The 20,992-nt window shown below is 37.2% G+C and overlaps 1 protein-coding gene across 12 annotated transcripts in view; it reads left to right on the plus strand.

Moving 5' to 3' along the window:
- RHOT1 (ras homolog family member T1) overlaps positions 1-20,382 on the plus strand; it is an 83,937-nt gene extending 63,555 nt beyond the window's left edge. For 2 of the 12 annotated variants that reach the window (XM_028836194.2, XM_077970753.1), the window contains 6 exons: positions 933-1,052; positions 2,064-2,266; positions 3,316-3,411; positions 5,103-5,225; positions 17,413-17,556; positions 19,273-20,382. In XM_028836194.2, coding sequence (XP_028692027.1) covers positions 933-1,052; positions 2,064-2,266; positions 3,316-3,411; positions 5,103-5,225; positions 17,413-17,556; positions 19,273-19,390 — 804 coding nt within the window. In that variant the 3' untranslated portion in view covers positions 19,391-20,382. Of the gene's footprint in view, positions 1-932; positions 1,053-2,063; positions 2,267-3,315; positions 3,412-5,102; positions 5,226-6,735; positions 7,259-17,412; positions 17,557-19,272 lie in introns of those variants that run through there. The other 10 variants (XM_028836195.2, XM_077970754.1, XM_028836193.2 and 7 more) reach the window with 7 other exon arrangements.
- Positions 20,383-20,992: the final 610 nt, after the last annotated feature.

Consider the following 20,992-nt stretch of genomic DNA (forward strand, 5'->3'; position numbering starts at 1 on the left):
GTTATATGGGCCGGGTGTGGTGGCTCACACCTGTAATCCCAGCAAACTTTGGGAGGCCGAGGCAGGCGGATCACCCCAGCCTGACCAACATGGAGAAACCCTATCCCGGGCTGGTCTCAAACTCCTGGGCTCAAGCAGTTTGCCCACCTCAGTCTTCCAAAGTGCTGGGATTACAGGTGTGAGCCACAGTGCCCATCCCTGAATTTTACTCTTGTTGGAGATCATTATATCATAGATGGAATATTTAAGAAATTTTATAATAAACACCAAAGAGTGGCAGTGAAACAGAGCAAAATGACCTTACTGTAAAGAGTTATTTGCTTTTTGTTTTTGATTAGTGGGGGAGAAAAGGTGGTGTGGTAGAAAGAAAATAGATTTGAGAATCATATCTGAGTTCAAATTTTGATTTGATAACTTCCTAGATGTGTACCATGGGCAGCTGACTTAATCTTTCTAGCCCGTCTCCTTTTCTGTAGAATGTAAACAATGCATGTAGAGGGTCTGCTGCCACACATTAGTCACTCACTAATACTAGCTGCCATTGAATCTTTTTTTTTTTTTTTTTTTTTTGAGACAGGGTTTCACTTCTGTCACCCAGGCTGGAGTGCAGTGGCACGATCTTGGCTCACTGTAACCTCTGCTTTCCAGGCTCAAGCGATTCTCCTGCCTTAGCCTCCCCAGTAGCTGGGACTACAGGCACATGTCAGTGTGCTTGGCTAAGCTTCCACAGAATCTTAATCACCATTTTTAGTCTACAGAAACAGAAGATACTTATTTGTCTATACTTTCTACTTTTAAAAATGGCCCGAAAAGTTATGCTTAACCAGTACTTTTAAAGCTAGGAAGTCCAGGGGAGGAAGTAATAAGCTATCATGACTTAATATATCAATATTATGATACTTATATATTTCATTGTCTTTTTCTTTTACAAGTTGCATGATATCTCAGAATCGGAATTTCTAACTGAAGCTGAGATCATTTGTGATGTTGTGTGCCTGGTATATGATGTCAGCAATCCCAAATCCTTTGAATACTGTGCCAGGATTTTTAAGGTTTGTTGCTCCTACAGACTGTGACTAAATGTAACTTCATATGGAGTTTTTATGGAATTGCAGTGTGGTGTTTCCTAATCACAAAAATGCAACAAAATCATGTGTGGAGCTTTTTAAAAATACATACATCTTTACCCTATCCCTAAAGGTTCTGGTTTTGTTCTAAAGTGGTAGAGTCTCAGACCTATATATTTCTAAAAGTTTTCTACATGTGATTCTGAGGTGCTTCTTGATTGAGAACTTTTGCATTAATGCAAGGTCTTCCTGGCTGTTAAAGTTACATATGTCTGCCTTCTCTCTGATGAAAAAAAAAGAGTAGTACGTATGGATTATATATTGCCAAATATACCAAGAATAACAGCCAGAGGAAAAGGATAAACCTGAAGCTTAGAAAGTCTATCAGTCACTTAGAGATTATGAAATAGCAAAAAACTGGAAATAATCAAGATGGCTGACAATGGACGATGATTTACTGAAGATAAAATAATCTAGTGGAATATTAGACAATATTTAAAAAATAAATTAAAAACAATAAATGGAAAATTAAAAATGGTTTTGAATTCTGAAGAATATGGAGGACACAGTATTACATTTTTAAGTGATTATGTCCAGCATGACTGCAACTGTACAAACACCATATGAATACATGTGGTCAAGGACTAGAGGTGATATGAAAAAATGAAAGTAGTTTTTATAGAAGAATTTAGGTGGATTTCTTCATATTTCAAAATAATGTGTGTTTAATGTGTGTTTTTAATTACATTTTTTTTTAATTGTAATCTAAAGAATCAGTATAGGTCTGTTTTGTCATCCGCATTGGAAAAGTGGTCTGGGTCTTATTTATTATATGAAATTTACCTAGACTACTGCTAATCTTTGCCTTTTGGTTCATTTTTTCGCTTTGAAACTACTGTTGCTTTGCCTCTCTGGAGGAAATGTGTGGTTCACATTTAATTAAATAGTAATTTTTGAACTTATTATCAGATTTTGATTTCATTTTTTATTCCATAGCAACACTTTATGGACAGCAGAATACCCTGCTTAATCGTAGCTGCAAAGTCAGACCTGCATGAAGTTAAACAAGAATATAGTATTTCACCTACTGATTTCTGCAGGAAACACAAAATGCCTCCACCCCAAGCCTTCACTTGCAATACTGCTGATGCCCCCAGTAAGGATATCTTTGTTAAATTGACAACAATGGCCATGTATCCGTAAGTACTTGCTCTGTCTTCATTTTCATGTTGCATGGTTCATAACATTGCATGCCATTATTAGCCATGAAGGGAATATCTTTGTCACACAGGAATTGTTCAGCAACAGAAAGATACTTTGTAATGAGAAGGTACAAATGTGAGTAAATGCAAGTTTGGTTTGAATGCCTCAATAGAACAATATAAACAGTACTTCTGGCAATATTTGTATATTTTTGAGCAGGCTCTAACTATCTTAATAGGATAGTACAATAAAACACAACGCCCTACCCAGCATTAAAAAATAGTTTTACTGGAATAAAATGGGGTTGGCATCATGTTGTTTTATGCTTATAAAGCATTTTCATATGAACAAAGTTTATTTTTACATTTTTCTGTTATTGACCTTAGGTATATGAAGTTTTCTAAAATCTTTTATTAATTTATGTTGAAATTATGGGTATGCTTGAGTTCAGGATATGTCTTTTTTAAGTGCTGTAAAGAGTAGTTGTAATTGGAATTTCTACTGTATAAATGTTTTACATTAAGTGTTATGAGCCACAAATTTCATGTACATTTATTATATATATATACATGCATATGCACAAGCACATAACTGTGGTCATCTCTGTAGTTTACTAACTGCCTTAAAATTGCATGGTTCTTAATGGCATTTCCCTCAAGTAGTGTGTTTGTATAAATTCTGTTTTGTAACAAAATAGTTTTTCAGGCAGTGCGTTTCTCAGGACTTTATAGCTTATTCTACTTATTCTTATGTTAGTCTCTAAATTATTTTTCTTCTTATAAAAACTGTAGTGTAAAATAGAGTAATAATCAAACATTGCTATAAACCAAGACTGACATTTTTCAAAAAGGTGTTGATTTGTACAGATTTTTAAAGTCAGAGTTAACTTTACTGCTATTTTATTACCTAATACTTTTTTTAGATGCAACAAACCCTTGAATTTCTATTTGTATTCGAAGACAAGTCATTCCTATTATTATAGAATAACCAAAACCTTATTTATGTTTTACCTTTGCTTTAAAACTCTCATGTATGTTATCTACAGAGAGGATCATTACAGAGACAGACTCTCCCGAGACATGGGCCACACTGATAGAATAGAGAATTTGAGAAAAATCTGGGTCTTTCTAAAAACTGCTTTGTAAGTTACTTTTTCTTTATGACTTCTGTGGGATTTTGTTGATATTTTCTTAGAAAATGACCAAATCTCCTTTCTTGCCATAATTAACATTTAGTAATTATGTAGAAACGCACTGCTTGGTCAGGCTTGCTGCCTAACTGTATATTACGTTGTCTTCCTTACTATATAAATGTACTTCTTTAATCTTGTAGTTACAGTAACTGCAACTGTGTTTTTACATCTGCATTTTTAAAACATGTTATTGTAATTCTGTGTGTGTGTGTGCGCGTGTGTGTGTGTGTGTGTTATATGATAAATGTACATACATGGACCACTTGTTTATACGGTTAATCCCAAACTACTTCTCATGAAGCATCTCCCTGTTGCTAAGCATACTTTGCATCTCTCCTTTTTGGTGGGTGGAGCCTTGTGTATGTTAAAGAATCAGATTTGATTTATAAAATAACAGATGGATTCCAGTATGACAGCTGGCAGTGACTTAGTAGCAGTGATTTGTTCATCATCACAAGTCAAAAAAAAAATGAAAAAAAAAAATGAAAAAGGAATGTCTTGAGACTATACAGATTTTTTTAAAAATTAATTCTTGTTTTTCTTCATGTTGGGAATTAGGCATTATTGGAATGCTGCTAATCGCCACAACCATGCCACCGTGTGCTGTGGTCTCATCAGATCTCACAAGCTAAGCCAAGTCAGATTGGGCCAGTCCTTTGACTGAGAAGCCTATAAAAAAATGTTCAGGTGTTACAGGAATTGATGTCATTGATTCATCAGGTGGTGCTCTTCTGAGTGGGTTCTGAGCCAGTACCTCTTCATGGGTGGTGTGATGGCTTTGTATGAATGAGTGGCTCTGACCACTGAACAGTCATTGGAGACCCCCTACTTTGGTAGTTAGAGCTGAGGTGAAATGGGTTGTCCCCTGTGCCTGCACCAACTAGTACAACTCTACTCAACCAGAAAGGAGTCAAAAAGCCTCCCTAAATTTCATATCTAATTTCAATTGGATCCATTGTTGATTTTTACATCCTTACCCAGAGTTTCATACGGTCATATTTAGCTGCTGTTTTTGGGTAGCAGATGAAATCAACCCTATATTTTATTTGAGTAGAAATTTATAAAGCACCTTGATTTAGTTCCTTTGAGAGCCAGGGTGCTTGATGAAGTAAAGACGTTGTTCACATCTTCTCAGGGTTGAATATACTTGTCTTTTGACTCATTTGTGTATTTATCATTCTTCTCCTTCCTGGTTTTCAGGCATGTGTGTATGCTGAGGGAGGAGGAGGAGGGAATGGTTATTTAAACGCTAGCAAACTTTGTCCTTTTGGTGGGTGCTTATGGCTTACTCAGTTTTTCTTTTTATTAATTTAGACAAGGGTGCCATCTATTGCTGTGCATATTTATTCCACAAAAATCCATGTAATAATAATTCCATCCCCCCTCCAAAAAAAGCAAAAGTGTCAGCTAATTTTCCCTAGATTTTCTACAGGGAGGGAGGAGGAAGCTATTACTGTTTATTATGTTTTTGGTAAATGTGGAATTCTGCACAACTTTAGCATGCCCCACACTGTCCTTTTCCTTTCTACAAAGAGTGTTGCTTATGCCTAAGTCTTTTTTTTTTTTAAGTTGGCACGCCCTGACTTGTGCCATATTTGTAAGTAAGAACTCAACTCCTGTCCTTCTGTGTGTTTTCGCAGCCATGCCCGGTTACGCTGTATGTGCACCTGCAACAGGTGTACATTTTGCATCTGTCAGAACTTCCTCAACTCAGACTTGCTGCAATCTGTAAAGAACAAAATCTTCACTGCAGTTCTTAACAGGTTCTTAACTTTATTTACTGGGTACCAGGCATTCTGTTAAAATACAAAAGAAAAAAGTGGATAACTATTTATTATACAGATACTCACTACAAAGACAAGCTGACTGATGCCCAACTAACTTCCACTAAAATTCTCACTGTGATGACAATGTTTAGTTTTGGAAGCATCCTTAATAATGTTTTAAAATTAATAGGTATATTTAGAGGACTGTAAAATAAGATTTTGGATGATTTTTTTCATAAGGAAAATAAATTATCGTTCCTATTAAAAGATAATATGTATAGGGAAATTAAAATCTTTTGGCTGTGAGTTATAGAAATAATAGAAATAGATTAGGACTTTTGTAGTAAAGAAAAGACACATTGATCCTAAATGAAAGATATTATATTATACTGTACTCAGCTTACATTGAAATAATATATCTCATTAAAACCATAGTAATGCAAACAGTATTTTGGGTTTGAAAAAATATTCTATTCTTGAAACCATTTATAATTATAATCTACTTTTACTTTTAAGCACCTGGAGTGTTTATTTGAAAGAACATGGTTTCTAGACATGAGGATAATAACCAGCTTTAAGAACTCAAAGGAATATGGAAAAGAGAAAAAGATCTGTAGTACTGGTTTTTTAGGTCTTTATAATTGAACCAAAAGCATGAAGTAATCCTATAAAGTAATATGCTTTTAAGAAAGAAAGAGAAAAAAAAAAAGGATGCATATATTCCCTCAAAGCAATAATCTTGGAAGGTTGTATTCTTATTCTGATCATGCTACCTTTGTTCAAAACAGTTTTACATTTTTTGAGCATTTAGGAGCTGAATACTAACTTGTACCTGATGTCATATTTATATGCATTAGGTTTTTGAAATCATTTAAAAGTCATTGGGAGCTGGGCTGGATTAAGATGGATGTCAACCTAAATATTCAGTTTTGGTTAGAAATGGGTCAGTTATTTGGCTCACCATTCGGACACTCACTGAGGGCTAGACTTTATATCAAATGACCATAGTTTGTATCCACCAGCAATATAGTGGATATGTCTGTGAAACAGTGAGTTTATTTCTTCTATGAGTCAGAAACTGATTTTGAAGGCATTCTAAGAGTTTCAGTGATGTTTCGAGCACTAGCAGCTCTGGAATAAGAATGCAACCATCTCAGGTGACTGCTTTGAAGGGATCACCACACTCATTTGGTGGCAAAGTTCTGCTTCTGTGCTTCAGCACCTTGTAAAGTAGTAACATAGACAGATTCTCTCATGATGACTGACAGAAAATGCAAGGCTAGTTCAAACCAAACAACACTCAGGTGCTCCAGTTTTGGGAATCGTTGAGTTGGAAGAGATTCTGGAATTCATCTGGCCTGACCTCCTGTTAGAATGCCTTCCTGCAAGCCTTCCTGAGAGAGTGCTGTTTATCTGCTGATGGCTTGCCTCATTGGAAAGCGTTTTTGCTTTTGCTTTTATTATTTTTTTTTAACTAAATGTTTTCCCTATAACTTTCTCTCTTTAGTTTTAGTTCTGCCCTTTAGAACAACATACGACTATTCTACTCCCTCTTCAACATAGCAATCCTTCAGGCATTTGAAGACGGCCATCATGTCTCCCCTAATTTTCTCTTCTCCAGGTAGAACATCCCCATTTCTTTCAGCCTTTTCTTAAATTAGATGGTTTAGTGAACTCATCATTCCTGGTTGTCTTCATCTGAAAGCCCCTTAGGTTTTCACAGTACCTCTTAAAAGGTGCCACCAAGAATAGAAAGCAGTGTTGCACTTCTAGTGTGAGTAGTCCAGAACAGTGGGCAGCTGTGTTTCACAATTAGGACGGCATCTGTCTAGGGCATGAATTAACTTTTTGGCAGTCCCATCCCACTGTTGACATATATTATCTTGGGGTTAATTAAAGTCAGATGTTTTTCATATGAAGAGACAGATGTCTCCTCCTTTCTAATTGTGTATTTGGCATTTTTTAGTTGATGCTTTAAATCTAAATGCAGATACATACATATCTCTATTAAATGTCATATTCTTCTTTTTGATCCATTTGTTCTAGTTCAATCATTTCGAACATTATTTCTGTCATTTGTCCCATTATATATCTCTCTAAGCATTGTGCTGTTTGCAAATTTGGTAGATATGTACTGTCTTTCAAGTTACTGATAAAAAAAAAAAGATGTTGAATACGCAGAGGTTGGAAAGAGGGAGAGTACTAAACTGAGCAAGCCCTATAGTATAATGACAGGTTCAAAATTCTTGGGAAAGGATTTTTCAGTCAATGAAAAATATGCTATTATCCAGCCCACATTTTATCTTCCTATCTTATCAGATATTTCATGAAAGATTTTTCTAAAATCAGTATATAATTTCTTCCATATTCCTCTGATCTACCAATATCATAATTTTATCTAATTATCAAGCAACATCTATTTGATATCTTATTTTGGTGGACTCACCTTGGCTCCCCATAATTGCTGATCACAAACCACCTATTTTTTTTTTTTTTTTTTTTTTACCTATTCTAGAAACTCTTGATTGTCCATAATTACAGATTGATTCATCGTCTGTGTCCCTGGTGACAATTTTATTCCTAGATTGGTTTAGTTAGCTTTCAAATAAAATTGGTTTAGTTAGCTTTCAAATGAAATAGGATAGATTGTGCATTAAATGAATACAATTGCACATAGTAAATTATATAGTGACCCTCAAAGAGAAATCAGTAAGTTTTGGTCATACCTGTTTATAAACTGGTAGTAATTTAATGGTAATGTCAGCACACATCCTGACATCTGGTAATCAAGAATGGAAAGAATGAAAACAACAAGTAGAGGATCCAGTGTACTTTTCAAACAGCTCCTTCCTTATCCCCGTTAGTATTTCAATTATTTAAGAGAAGTACAGTGGAATTTTAGGGGCTGCATACTGGAGTTTCTTCTACTTTATGAAAGGTAAGTAAGATAGGTAGGTGGGGGCCAAAAACTCAGTGCCCACAGGTCCTGGATGGATAATGTAAAAGAATGAAGGTGGCCAAGTATAAGAAACAAGGAGAGGTGGGGACTGTGACAGGCACTGTCTAAAAGAGGCAGCCACCACTCAGCTCTGGCCATTTGTTGTTGTACAGGTCTGGTGTTGCCAGATTTTCTGGTTTTACAAGAGACTGGAAATCAAGGCTTTGGTGTGAAATTTCCTGATATTTAGAGATTAGCAATTAATTAACAAATTTTTAAAGTACTAATCAGAGCAAAGCATGCTTATGGTCCACCAGCTTGCAACCTCAGTCTTAAGGTATGGCCTAGTTGTGAAAATGGAGGCCCAGGAAAAGGACACCTACAGAATGAAAATGTCTCTGGTCCCATCACCACCACCACCATTTTACTCCTTTCCCATGAAAAATTGGAAAAAGTTATTGGGTGGTGGGATGAGAATGGAACCACTTTTCCCTGTTAACTTCTCAGGTTTTGGCAGCTGTTATTAGTTGGTCACTATTGGTTTCCTGTGTTAGACATATCCTAATGTTAAGCACAAAAAAGACTGATTAAGTAAAAGTCATTTAAAACTTTTTCACTGTAGTTTATTCATAGGGAGGGTGGAGGGTTCTCACTTACCACTAGGTCCTAAGTCTTTGTTTTTAGATATCAGAACTACCATGCTTAGTGTTTGATTTAGAATTGTAAAAGAGCAGTTCTAAAAGGCTTGTCTTTGTTTGTTTGTTTGTTTGTTTTTTGAGATGGAGTCTCACTCTGCCACCCAGGCTGGAGTGCAGTGGCATGATCTCAGCTCACTGCAACCTCCACCTCCCAGGTTCAAGTGATTCTTGTGCCTCAGCCTCCTGAGTAGCTGGGAGCACAGGCATGTGCCACCTTGCCCGGCTAACTTTTGTATTTTTAGTTTCGCCGTGTTTCAAACTGGTCTCGAACTCCTGACCTCAGGTGATCTGCCCGCCTCAGGCTCCCAAAGTGCTGGGATTACAGGTGTGCGCCACCTCGCCCAGCCGTCATTTTTATTTAAGTAAAAAGTTTCATTGAATGTCTGCAAAGAATTAAATTAGTAGACAAGTATGGGTCTCAAATCAGCAATTGTTTTAGAGTGCTTGTAAAAATTTTGGTCACTGAAATACAAATTGCTACCAGATATGATACATGTTTGATTGAGGCCACATTCTCTTATTACCCTACTCTCTCCTAACCCCACCTTGATTTGGTTTATTCATTCAGAGTACTTAATTTAAGTACCTGCTTTGAATAGGAACCTGCTGTGAACTGGGGCAAAATTTGAAAATGAAGAAGATATGGAACCTGCTTTTACGCATCTTTCTAAATATTATGTCTCTAAGAAAAACATTTTTTAACTTTGCTTATATTTTCAGTGATGTTAGTCCTTCATGCTAAAAAGAAAAGTGCTATATAACCTGATAATGAATTAGGCAGTTTCAAGAGGTTAATTTCTGCAAGTGTTTTTTCTTTTATGAGAAAAAAATTGTCTTTTTTCTTGAACTTATTTACTAACATTATATATTTTAAATATAGAAATAAAAAAATTATTTCCAATTTAATTGAACGTATATTGACTTTGACATGTGAGAGTAGTATTAAACACACATCTATCTCACATGTAATCTTTCTCTTGGTAATTATGATCTCACTCTTAGATCTGGATAGGTTTATGTTTTCCTTTAGACTAATTTATGAATAACTGGAACTATTTGAATTTAAATACATTTGGAGAATGATTAACATGTGGTCAGATGATTTTAATCTTTGGGACTGCTTTCATTTCAAGTGGTATAAATTACATTACTGGAGAAAAAGATCTTTTGAATATATTTTATATTTTAAATATCTTTTAAATTTGAAAGTGATTATATATAGATGAGCTTGATTGTTGGTTTGAACTACCCAGGATTTTTATTTGTTAAGTATTTATTACTCTGACTTGAGAACACTCCTGCTTTGCATGAGAATGTTTCTAGATTGTAGTGTGTCGTGAACTTTAATTTGTCCTTTTTTTAGATGTTTGTTTTCATTTGTTTGTTTGTGTCACTTAGTAATTTTTTAATACTCTCAATCTCCTTCCCAGCTAAGTTTTTGTGTATAATCCCATCACTTCCTCTAACCTGTTATTTAATCAAATATTGTTTATTTTACAGTTTGTTATTTGGGCATGATTTCCTTTGTGCATGTTTTGGTTTTAGGATTTCTTTCATTCTATTTTATTATTTGCATTAGCCATATACATTGTTGGTTCGTGCTACTTCTTAAGTTCAATGGCAGCATTAGAGTTTGACAACCAAGCGCATAGTTCACACTGAGTATTTACAGAGGCCCAAAAGCGTGATGGACAGCATACCTATTGCATTTTTTACCCTATTTATAATGTATTTTTAGATTAAATATGTGTGTGACATTTAAGCCATTCATTAATGACTGACTTCATTCACCCATATTGCTTTAATAATCACCCAAGTTCTTCCTTTATGTAGCGTGAAATTCATTACTTAATATAGGAGTCCTTTGTTGAAAAAAGGATTTTAATATTGTCAGACAAAAATGAACTGCTTTTTCATAGGATTGCCTTATGAAGAGGATAGGTTTCTAAAAATCTTAATGTTGTTAAATGTTGGAAATCTAAGAGTCCTTGGAATATTACGTTATAGTAAAATATTTTATCCAAGGAAGTCCTGCGTTAGTTTCTTTTTTTTTTTTTTTTTTTTTTTTTTTGAGACGGAGTCTCGGAGTCTCGCTCTGTCGCCCAGGCTGGAGTGCAGTGGCCGGATCTCAGCTCACTGCAAGCTCCGCCTCCCGGGTTCACGCCATTCTCCTGCCTCAGCCTCCCGAGTAGCTGGGACTACAGGCACCCGCCACCTCGCCCGGCTAGTTTTTTGTATTTTTTTTAGTAGAGACGGGGTTTCACCGTGTTAGCCAGGATGGTCTCGATCTCCTGACCTCGTGATCCGCCCGTCTCGGCTCCCAAAGTGCTGGGATTACAGGCTTGAGCCACCGCGCCCGGCCCGTTAGTTTCTTATGAAACTTATTTATTCCCTTGTATGAAGGTCCTTATAAGATTGTTCGTGAATTTGTATACATAGTTATATATTTAAAGTTATACAAGAGTTTAATAGATTTCATTAAGTAAGCTGCTGCTTCTTATAATTTTTAAATTTTTTGTCATTTGGTTAATATATTAAAGGACATGACAAGGTGAAGTTTGTCTTACGTGATCTTTAAGTATCACTAGTTAACATATAGATATTGGAGCATTTCCTTTGTATTCATGATCATCTGTAAATTCAGATTCTTCTAATGCTTGGTGAAGCATTTCTTGACATTAGTACACACCCGTGTCCTTTCCCAAAGTGTGTTACTATTTAGGCATGCTCAGTTAACAGCTTGCTTATGGTTTGTGTTGAAGCTGCTAGACACTGTATATTGATTCCTTAACCTATTTATCCTATTAAATATTTATCCTAATAAATATCCTATTGAAATATTTTATGCCTATTGGCTCAGTTAGGAGAATTGTCCTTATTAAAATTGTTATTAGCTATAGTGGCATTATTATTAAAAGTAGATATAGAAAATATGGCCAGGCACTGTGGCTCACGCCTGTAATCCCAGCACTTCGGGAGGCCAAGGAGGGCAGATCATGAGGTCAAGAGATTGAGACCATCCTGGCCAACATGGTGAAACCCCGTCTCTACTAAAAATACAAAAATTAGCTGGGCGTGGTGGTGCGCACCTGTAGTCCCAGCTACTCAGGAGGCTGAGGCAGGAGAATTGCTTGAACCCAGGAGGCGGAGGTTGCAGTGAGCTGAGATCGCACCACTGCATTCCAACCTGGTGACAGAGCAAAGACTCCATCTCAAAAAAAAAAAGAAAGAAAGAAAATACTTCACCAGAATGAAACATTTGGAGAAATAAAAGCAGAGAGTTCAGAAGACTTTTTTTTTTTTTAATTTCTAATATTTTATTTTATTTTATTTTTTATTTTATTTTTTTAATTTTATTTTTTTATTTTATTTTATGATAGAGTCTGACTTTGTTGCCCAGGCTGGAGTGCAGTGGCCCTATCTCGGCTCACTGCAACCCCCACCTCCCAGGTTCAAGCGATTCTCCTGCCTCAGCTCCCAAGTAGCTGGGATTACAGGTATGCACCACCACACCTGGCTAATTTTTTGTATTTTTAGTAGAGATGGGTTTCACCATGTTGGCCAGGCTGATCTTGAACTCCTGACCTCAAGTGATCTGGCTTCTTCTGCCTCCCAAATGCTGAGATTACAGGCATGGGCCACCATGCCCGGCCTCAGAAGACTTTTTTTTAAGTGGAATATTTGAAAATAGAAAAGGGCCAAGTGCAGTGGCTCATGCTTCTAATCCCAGCACTTTGGGAGGTCAAGGCAGGAGGATCACTTGAGCTCAGGAGTTCGGGACCAGCCTAGGTCACAAAGTGAGATCCTGTCTCTACAAAAAGTAAAAAAAAAAAAAAAAAAGGCCGGGCGCGGTGGTTCACGCCTGTAATCCCAGCACTTTGGGAGGCCGAGACGGGCAGATCACGAGGTCAGGAGATCGAGACCATCCTGGCTAACACGGTGAAACCCCATCTCTACTAAAAAATGCAAAAAACTAGCGGGGCGAGGTGGCGGGCGCCTGTAGTCCCAGCTCTTGGGAGGCTGAGGCAGGAGAATGGCGTAAACCCGGGAGGCGGAGCTTGCAGTGAGCTGAGATCCGGCCACTGCACTCTAGCCTGGGTGACAGAGCGAGACTCCGTCTCAAAAAAAAAAAAAAAAAAAAAAAAGCTGGGTGTGATGGCTCACACCTGTGGTCCCAGCTATATAGGAGGTTGAGGTGAGAGGTTTGCTTGAGTCCAGGAGGTCAAGGCTGTAGTGAGCTGTGTTTGTGCCACTGTACTCTAGCCTGGGTGACACAATGAGATTCCGTCTGAAAAAAAAAAAAAATAGAGCTGGGCACAGTGTTTCACACTCATAATTTCAGCAGTTTTGGAGATCGAGGCAGTAGGATTATGTGAACCCAGGAGTTCCAGACCAGTCTGGGCAACAAAGTTGTATTAAGACCCCCCATCTCTACAAAAAATCATAAATTAGCCAGATGTGGTAGCATGCTTTTGGGGTCCCAGCTACATGGGAGGCTAAGGCAGAAGGATCACCTGAGCCCAGGAGGTTGAGGCTGCAGTGAGCTGTGTTCATGCCACTGCATTCCAGCCTGAATAAGAGCAAGACCCTGTCTTTAAATAAATAAATAAAGACAGAAAAATTTACTGTAGTTTGGTGACCTCAGTATAGTTTTCAACTTGAGATACGTAATTACAAATAAGAAAAAGCTAAATATGATATCTCTGTGCCCTGGTAACTTTAGATACACTCACATTACAGTTATGTTGGTTGTTTTAGAGTATTATGTTAAAAATCTATACCTGAGAGATATATATATGGATAGAGTTGTAAAATTAGAAGACCATTCACATTAGTGCATTTGTACATCTCTTAGTTGTATTTTGGAAAGAATAAGATGGTGAGATGAGGAGTGAAAACTAGGAAATTCAAATACATTTCTGAGAAATTGTGGGGAAGACTGATAAAAATGACTCTCTGGAGCGCCTCTGAGTAAAGTCTCTCAGTTTTGCTTCCTTTGAGTATTTTCTACTGAACTTTTCTTTTCATCTGCATCACAGCTTACAGTCTAAGACCAGGTTAATTGATATCTGGGTAACAATTTCTGAATTCTTACCCTTCCTCTGTGTTGCCCAGGCTGGTCTTGAACTCCTGGCCTCAAGCAGTCCTCCAACTTCAGCCCCCCAAAGATCTGGGATTACAGTGTGAGCCTCTGTGCCCAGCCAGTTCATGTTTTTATATTCACCTTAAGTTGCAGGGTTAATTAAAAGTATTTTGTATGCCCTTGCACTAAAGATATTCAGTGCAAAGGTACATAGGAATTTTGGCCAGTCTGCATATGCCTTGTGTGACTGTTCACACAGTTATTCATTTAACTCTTTATTACCTGAATTTTTGCAACATTTTCTTCTCTCTGCATTATTAAGTAGCGGCCTTAATAAAACCCAAGTCCAGATGTGTTGGTTGGCTCCTACACCTATGTCAAGGAGAACTTGACGTCTGATATATTTATGGGCCTTCAGCACTTCTAAGCCAGAAAGCCAACATCCCAGACACAGTAATTTTCAACTAAGAACTTGAAAGCTCTAACAAACTGTGAATGATTAGTCAGGGTTATATTCAACAGTTAGTCATTATTTCTAATGTTGTAAAAAGACATACTGCTTAACTAAATGATCTTATTCCACATAGAGTAGGAAAGTTTGGTGATTTTGATATATAACTAGGTTAGAAAAAACCCTTTTTACATAGACACACATACACGTTTTTGACCTTGTAACATTTAATTCTGGGAAGTCTATCTTAATGAAAACATCCTAAATATGGAGAAAAATTTTATGTAGAAAGATAGTCTTTTTTTTGTAGCCACAAATAAATGGAGATAGCCAGGTTGGGCATGGTGGCTTATGCCTATAATCCCAGCACTTTGGGAGGCTGAGGCCAGGAGTTCAAGACTAGCCTGTGTAACATAGCAAGACCCCATCTCTACAAGAAAAATGAAAATTATCCAGGCATGATAGCATACACCTGTAGTCCCAGCTACTTATGTGGCTGAAGCAGGAAGATCACTTGAGCTCAGCAGTTCAAGGCTGCGGTGAGCTAGGATTGTACCACTGCACTATCCAGCCTGGGTGACACAGCAAGACGCTGTCTCTGAAAAGTAAAATAATAAAACAAAAGGAGATAGCCAGCAATAGGATAATAGAATATAATCCAGCTATTTAGAATGTTTCCATAATTGGTGAAGAAGTCCATGCCTTATAACAAGTGTGAAAAATATATAGAATTATACACACACTGTGTTTGCAGCTATGTAAAAAATACATAGAAAAAGTCTAAAAGGGGCTGGTCACAGTGGCTCACACCTGTAATCCCAGCACTTTGGGAAGCTGAGGCAGGCAGATCACTTGAGGTCAGGAGTTTGAGACCAGCCTGGTCAACATGGTGAAAACCCATCTCTACTAAAAATACCAAAAATTAGCTGGGCATGGTGGTACACACCTGTAATCCCAGCTACTCGGGAGCCTGAGGCACAAGAATGACTTGAAGCCGGGAGGTGGAGGTTGCAGTGAGCTGAGATTGTGAGACTCTGTCTCAAAAAAAAAAAAAAAAAAAAAAAGTCTAAAAGGAAATACCTGACATTTTAATTTGTTGCCTTGGGTAACATAAATGATTTTTTTTCTTACTTTGCCTTATTTTCTAATGAGTGTATATTAACTTTTTTTATCTTTGAAAATAAACTTTAGAAAGAAAGAAAACTATGCAATAAGATACTGTAAGTTATTCTAAGATGGTATTTTCTGTAAGTCATTTTGAAAGAATTATGCTTTTGAACTGTGGAAGAATTGTTTCTGCTTAAGTTTAGAGATGAGCCAGAAGCAGCTGGGCATGGTGGCTCACGCCTGTAATCTCAGCCCTTTGGGAAGCCAAGGTGGGTGGATCACTTGAGTTCGGGAGATCGAGACCGTCGTGGCCAACATGGTGAAACCCTGTCTCTACTAAAAATGCAAAAATTAGTTGGGCGTGGTGGCATGCACCTGTAGTCCCAGCTACTCGGAAGGCTGAGGCAGGAGAATCACTTGAACCTGGGAGGCGGAGGTTGCAGTGAGCTGAGATCACGCCACTGCACTCCAGCCTAGCGACAGAGTGAGAATTCGTCTGTCTCCAAAAAAATAAAAAGAAAAAGAAAGAAAGAAAGAAATGAGCCAGAAGCTTTATGAAACTGTTACTTGCCTCTGTTTGAGAACTGAAAGGACAAACATGAGTTAGTTTTTGATACTTTTGGAATACATGGGAGACCACACTATTCTCTATTGAAATGGTATCAGTTAAGCAATGATAAGTGTGCCCTGCATTTTAAATGCTTTCTCTTTTATAAATAGAACCTGGTAGTGCAGCCTTTACATGCAGGTGGTAAAGGTGTAAAATAGTTCTGTAAGTAATTTTCCATGTCTAAAATTGTCTTAAATAGCTACTGTAACATTGATGGAGCCATTGAAATATATTTTATAAGTTAATATTTACCTTAAGTTTTAAACTAGCTGTATCTTGAACATGTATCTATATTAATCTTGAAATGCAAAAGAAAACTAAGCAATAAGATCAGTCAGAATATATTATTTCATGTGTCTTAAAACACAGGGGAGACCAGCCTGTAGTTCCAACAGTTATAGAGGTCAAGGTGGAAGGATTGCTTGAGCTCAGGAGTTCAAGACCAGCCTGGACAACATAGTGAGACTTCATCTCTATAAACAAACAAACAGAAAACCACAGGGAGCTCTGTGAAACAGATGTCCATATTTGAAGACTATTTATGAGAAATCGTTTTGATTGATTTCAATGTGATTATAGTTAGCTTAAATCCTAATTCTTTTTCCCTCCTAAGTTAAAAAATAAATGTAAAAATTTTAAAATAAAATAAAATAAATCCGTCAGTGCAGATGCGTGATAATCACAGGGAGACCAAAGATGAAGAGAAACCTCTAATGCATCTTTAGCCTGTGATCTGACTTTAAATTCTATACATCTGCATTGACTAGGAGTTGTAAACTTTTGTTACTCTTGTCATAGATCCATGGTGGTCTATGAGTTTGGGATGTTGGACTCAATTTTTTCACAGATATATATTTGTAGTTTTTGATAATCCAAAGTTATAATCATCTGTAAACTTCATGACTAATAGTCGTTAACCTCATTTCTGATGAATACTTATGGTTACTACATGTTGTCAGGTACTGCTTATGGTGTTGGTTTAGAGGACTTGGTATTTCAGATGTACCAAGACCAGACTCATAGGGATGTTTAGAGAATATATATAACAGCTTTAGATTTCCTTGTCTGGGGTGGGTGTGTGTGTGTTTGTTGAGAGAGTACATACAGATAGATTTTTTTTTAAGTTTGGCAATTTGCTATAGAATACATTTATTTTAAATATAGAAAACATGAGATCCATCATATAGTGTGGCAACTCAATTTTATGTGTGGGATGCATAATTGAGAGATGTTATTTTGAGTCCCCTTTTTTGTGAGCTCTGCTGTGAACTGCAAACTGTATGCATGTATATAAAAGGTTAAGAGCCCGGGTAGCTGAGTGGGGTGCCATGCTGTTAGCAGACGACGAAGGCAGTATTACTCACCAGGTGCACGCTGTCAGCTCTGTAGAAGATTCCATCTTCATGGAGTCATCTCATGGTCCACTTTTTCTTGAAGCCAGGTAACATTTCCAATGGGTTGGTCTAGTTGGAATTTTTCCAACTTGAAAAACCTAAGCGTTTTCTTCTCTGACTTTTTTTTTAATGAAACACTGCCTGTTGGAAAAACTAACTTGCAAGCTGGAATGAATCTGTGATATCACTTTGCTTTGTAAGAAATAATTATGTGAGGAGTGATTTTTTTAAAAATAGAAACTGGTGAGGGTGAGAATTGGAGTGTTGTGTCTTGCTTTGTTGTGGTGTTAAGCATGGAGCACTCTAGCTTGTGTTGTAGACTTTTGTCCTAGGGATGTACAGACTCTATTTTGTGATAACTAATCTGTTCACTTTGACTGTTACTGAGGCAAAGTAGTTTTGTGCAGTTTGAATTCTTGGCTCTTAACTCTTTGGCATATGTCAGTACCTTGGTCTTTTAATGATATCTGACTTTTGCTTCAAATCTGTTTAACTTAGTTATAAAATAATCTAAACTAGACAGTCTCTCTAAGCTCTTAATTTTGTAAGTTTTCTTTCTTTTTTTTTTTTTTTTTTGAGATGGAGTCTCACTCTGTCACCTAGGCTAGAGTGCAGTGGCATCATGTCGGCTCACTGCAGCCTCTGTCTCCTAGGTTCAAGCAATTTTCCTGCCTCAGCCTCCCAAGTAGCTGGGATTACAGGCACCCACCACCATGCCCGGCTAATTTTTATATTTTTAGTAGAGACAGGGTTTCACCATGTTGGCCAGGCCAGTCTCGAACTCCTGACCTCAGGTGATCCACCCGTCTTGGCCTCCCAGAGTGCTGGGATTACAGGCATGAGCCACTGCACCCGGCCAATTTTTAAAGTTTTCTACATCATCTCAATTGTGTTCACTTAGTAACTAAGACTTCAGTGACATTTAAATAAAACGTTCTGACCTTTTCTTTAGAGCTTTATCCTCTTCATGGTAAGCTGTCATACTTGAGACTCTTGAGGGTACTTACTAAGCATGCTCACAACTCAGTTTGTGGTACAGGCTGTCCCTTGTCATGCATACTATGGCTTCCTTTATGTCATTGCCTTTCAATCCATCACGTTACATTATGTCCGTTAGTTGGTACCATTATCACTGCCTGTCTGACTAACACCAGGGATTGTTTTTTTTTCTCTTTAATTAGCAGTAACCAAATTAATGCAAACTGATAAATCTTCCCCTCCCCCTTTCGGTTTTTTGGGGTGGTGTTTTTTGTAAATTTTTATGAGGCTCAGTGTTTCCAAAGTTGACTTTAATCATTTCTCTTAGAAAAGTATTGTCACTTGTCACTTAACTGCTTACAAAATAGCTTTCAGTTCCTGGGGATAGGAGATTGCACATTATTTAACCATGAATATGATCCTCAAAATTGTGGGAACACCACCTTAATTTTCATTTTGAAGGACCATGATGGTATTACAAAATGCTAGATTGATTTGTCTAACTTCTTTATTTCCCGTGTGAAAAAAACGTTTACAAATTTGGATGTCTACTCCCACAAAGTAGCTAATTGTCTTTATTAGTGTCTACATTATGTCATTTTCTTAAAGTAATGATTAAGTAATTATATACATGGCTATATTGATCAATGTTTTTGATAAACATTACTGTATGCAATTAGCTTGACAAGTGTACTAATACTTACCTAAAAGTAGACTGCTAAATAACTGGTATAGGTTTTCATACTAATCATGTTTTAAGTAATAATTATATTTTCTGACTACAGGCACGTGACACAAGCTGACCTCAAGAGCTCCACGTTTTGGCTTCGAGCAAGTTTTGGTGCTACTGTTTTTGCAGTTTTGGGCTTTGCTATGTACAAAGCATTACTGAAACAGCGATGATATAAAAAGAAATACTGGCCCTACCAAAAACAAATACTTTTATGTACATTCTGAATGCTTTAAGTTCTGCTAGAAATATTGAGATATTTATACATGCAGAGTTACTTTATTAATATTTGTAATTCATGCATAAGAGTATTTTAATGATAGTTATAACTGCAGTATTGGCTAGCATATGGAAAGAAAACAGCTAACAGCCAAACTAAAATGGCTAAATTCCAGAGGCCAAAAGGGAATATTTTGTAAATATATGTACATATTCAGGTAAGATACGGTCTCCCAAGCTGAGTTCTAGAAATGGTGTTTCTAGACATTTCTAAATGGTATTGTTAGTGCTCACTTGGCTCACTCTCCTAGGTTTAAGTTAGCCCAGAGATTGTATTTACTCATGGAACACTTTATTTATTTCACATTTACTCAGAATGATCCTTTGGATTCTATAAGGACATGAGGCACAATTTGCCATTCTCTCTCCATTTTTAAAAACATAAGCAGTGTCAGCTTACCAACATGACTTTTTTTCAGTCAGTTGTGGTAGGCCAGCCTTGAAGCCATCGCACAGTCTAGAAAATTGTGTAGCTGAGTGTGCAGCTCACCTTTAAGGGTGAAGTAAGGTAAAAGCAATTAGCAGAGACGTTATCTATGTGATTATGTTGCTTCTTTTGTCAGTATGTTGAATTTTATAGCCCTTTCAATGAAATGAAAAAAAAAACCAATTTGTATATTACCAATGTTTTTAGTTTAAATAAAGAGTCACCCTTACTACTGTTGAATTTCCTCCCAAGTGTAAATCATTCTATAATGGCTGTGTCTATTATAGTCTATTACAGTAACTGCATGTGTCACCAAGTGTTCTATATCAGGCTAGGATAACCTAGAGGCAGTAATTTTTTAAATGATAAATCTAATGAATATAAACTCTCATGATAAACCTATTTTTTCCATCATCCGCCTTTTCAAGTATTTAAATAAATAACTGCTGTGTACTGTGATCTTGAGTTCTTTTGTCTTCTGAAGTATTTCTGTACAGATGTGAGTGAAGTCCTCTGGTTTCTGTCTCTCATATTGAGAATTGTTTGTGTAAAAGGAATACTCAGTAGGGAGTGGTGGCTCAATCATGTAATCCCGGCACTTTGGGAGGCCGAGGTGGGTGGATCACCTGAGATCAGGAGTTCGAGACTAGCCTGACCAACATGGTGAAAACCTGTCTCTACTAAATACAAAAAATTAGCTGGGCATGGTGGCACATGCCTGTAATCCCAGCTACTTGGGAGGCTGAGGCAGGAGATCGTTTGAACCTGGGAGGTGTAGATTGCGGTGAGCTGAGATCGCGCCATTGCACTCCAGCCTGGGCAACAAGAGTGAAACTACATCTCAAAAAAAAAAAAAAAAATGCTGAGTCAGTTGTGATGCCTCACGCCTGTAATCCCAGCACTTTGGGAGGCTGAGGCAGGCAGATCACTTGAGGTCAGGAGTTCAAGACCAGCCTGGCCAACACGGCAAAAACCCGTCTCCATTAAAAATACAAGAAATTAGCCAGGTGTGGTGGCGCATGCCTGTAATCTCAGCTACTCGGGAGGCTGAGGCAGGAGAATTGCTTGA

The sequence above is a fragment of the Macaca mulatta genome, chromosome 16 (genome assembly GCF_049350105.2).
Source record: "Macaca mulatta isolate MMU2019108-1 chromosome 16, T2T-MMU8v2.0, whole genome shotgun sequence".
In the NCBI taxonomy this organism is placed as follows: domain Eukaryota; kingdom Metazoa; phylum Chordata; class Mammalia; order Primates; family Cercopithecidae; genus Macaca; species Macaca mulatta.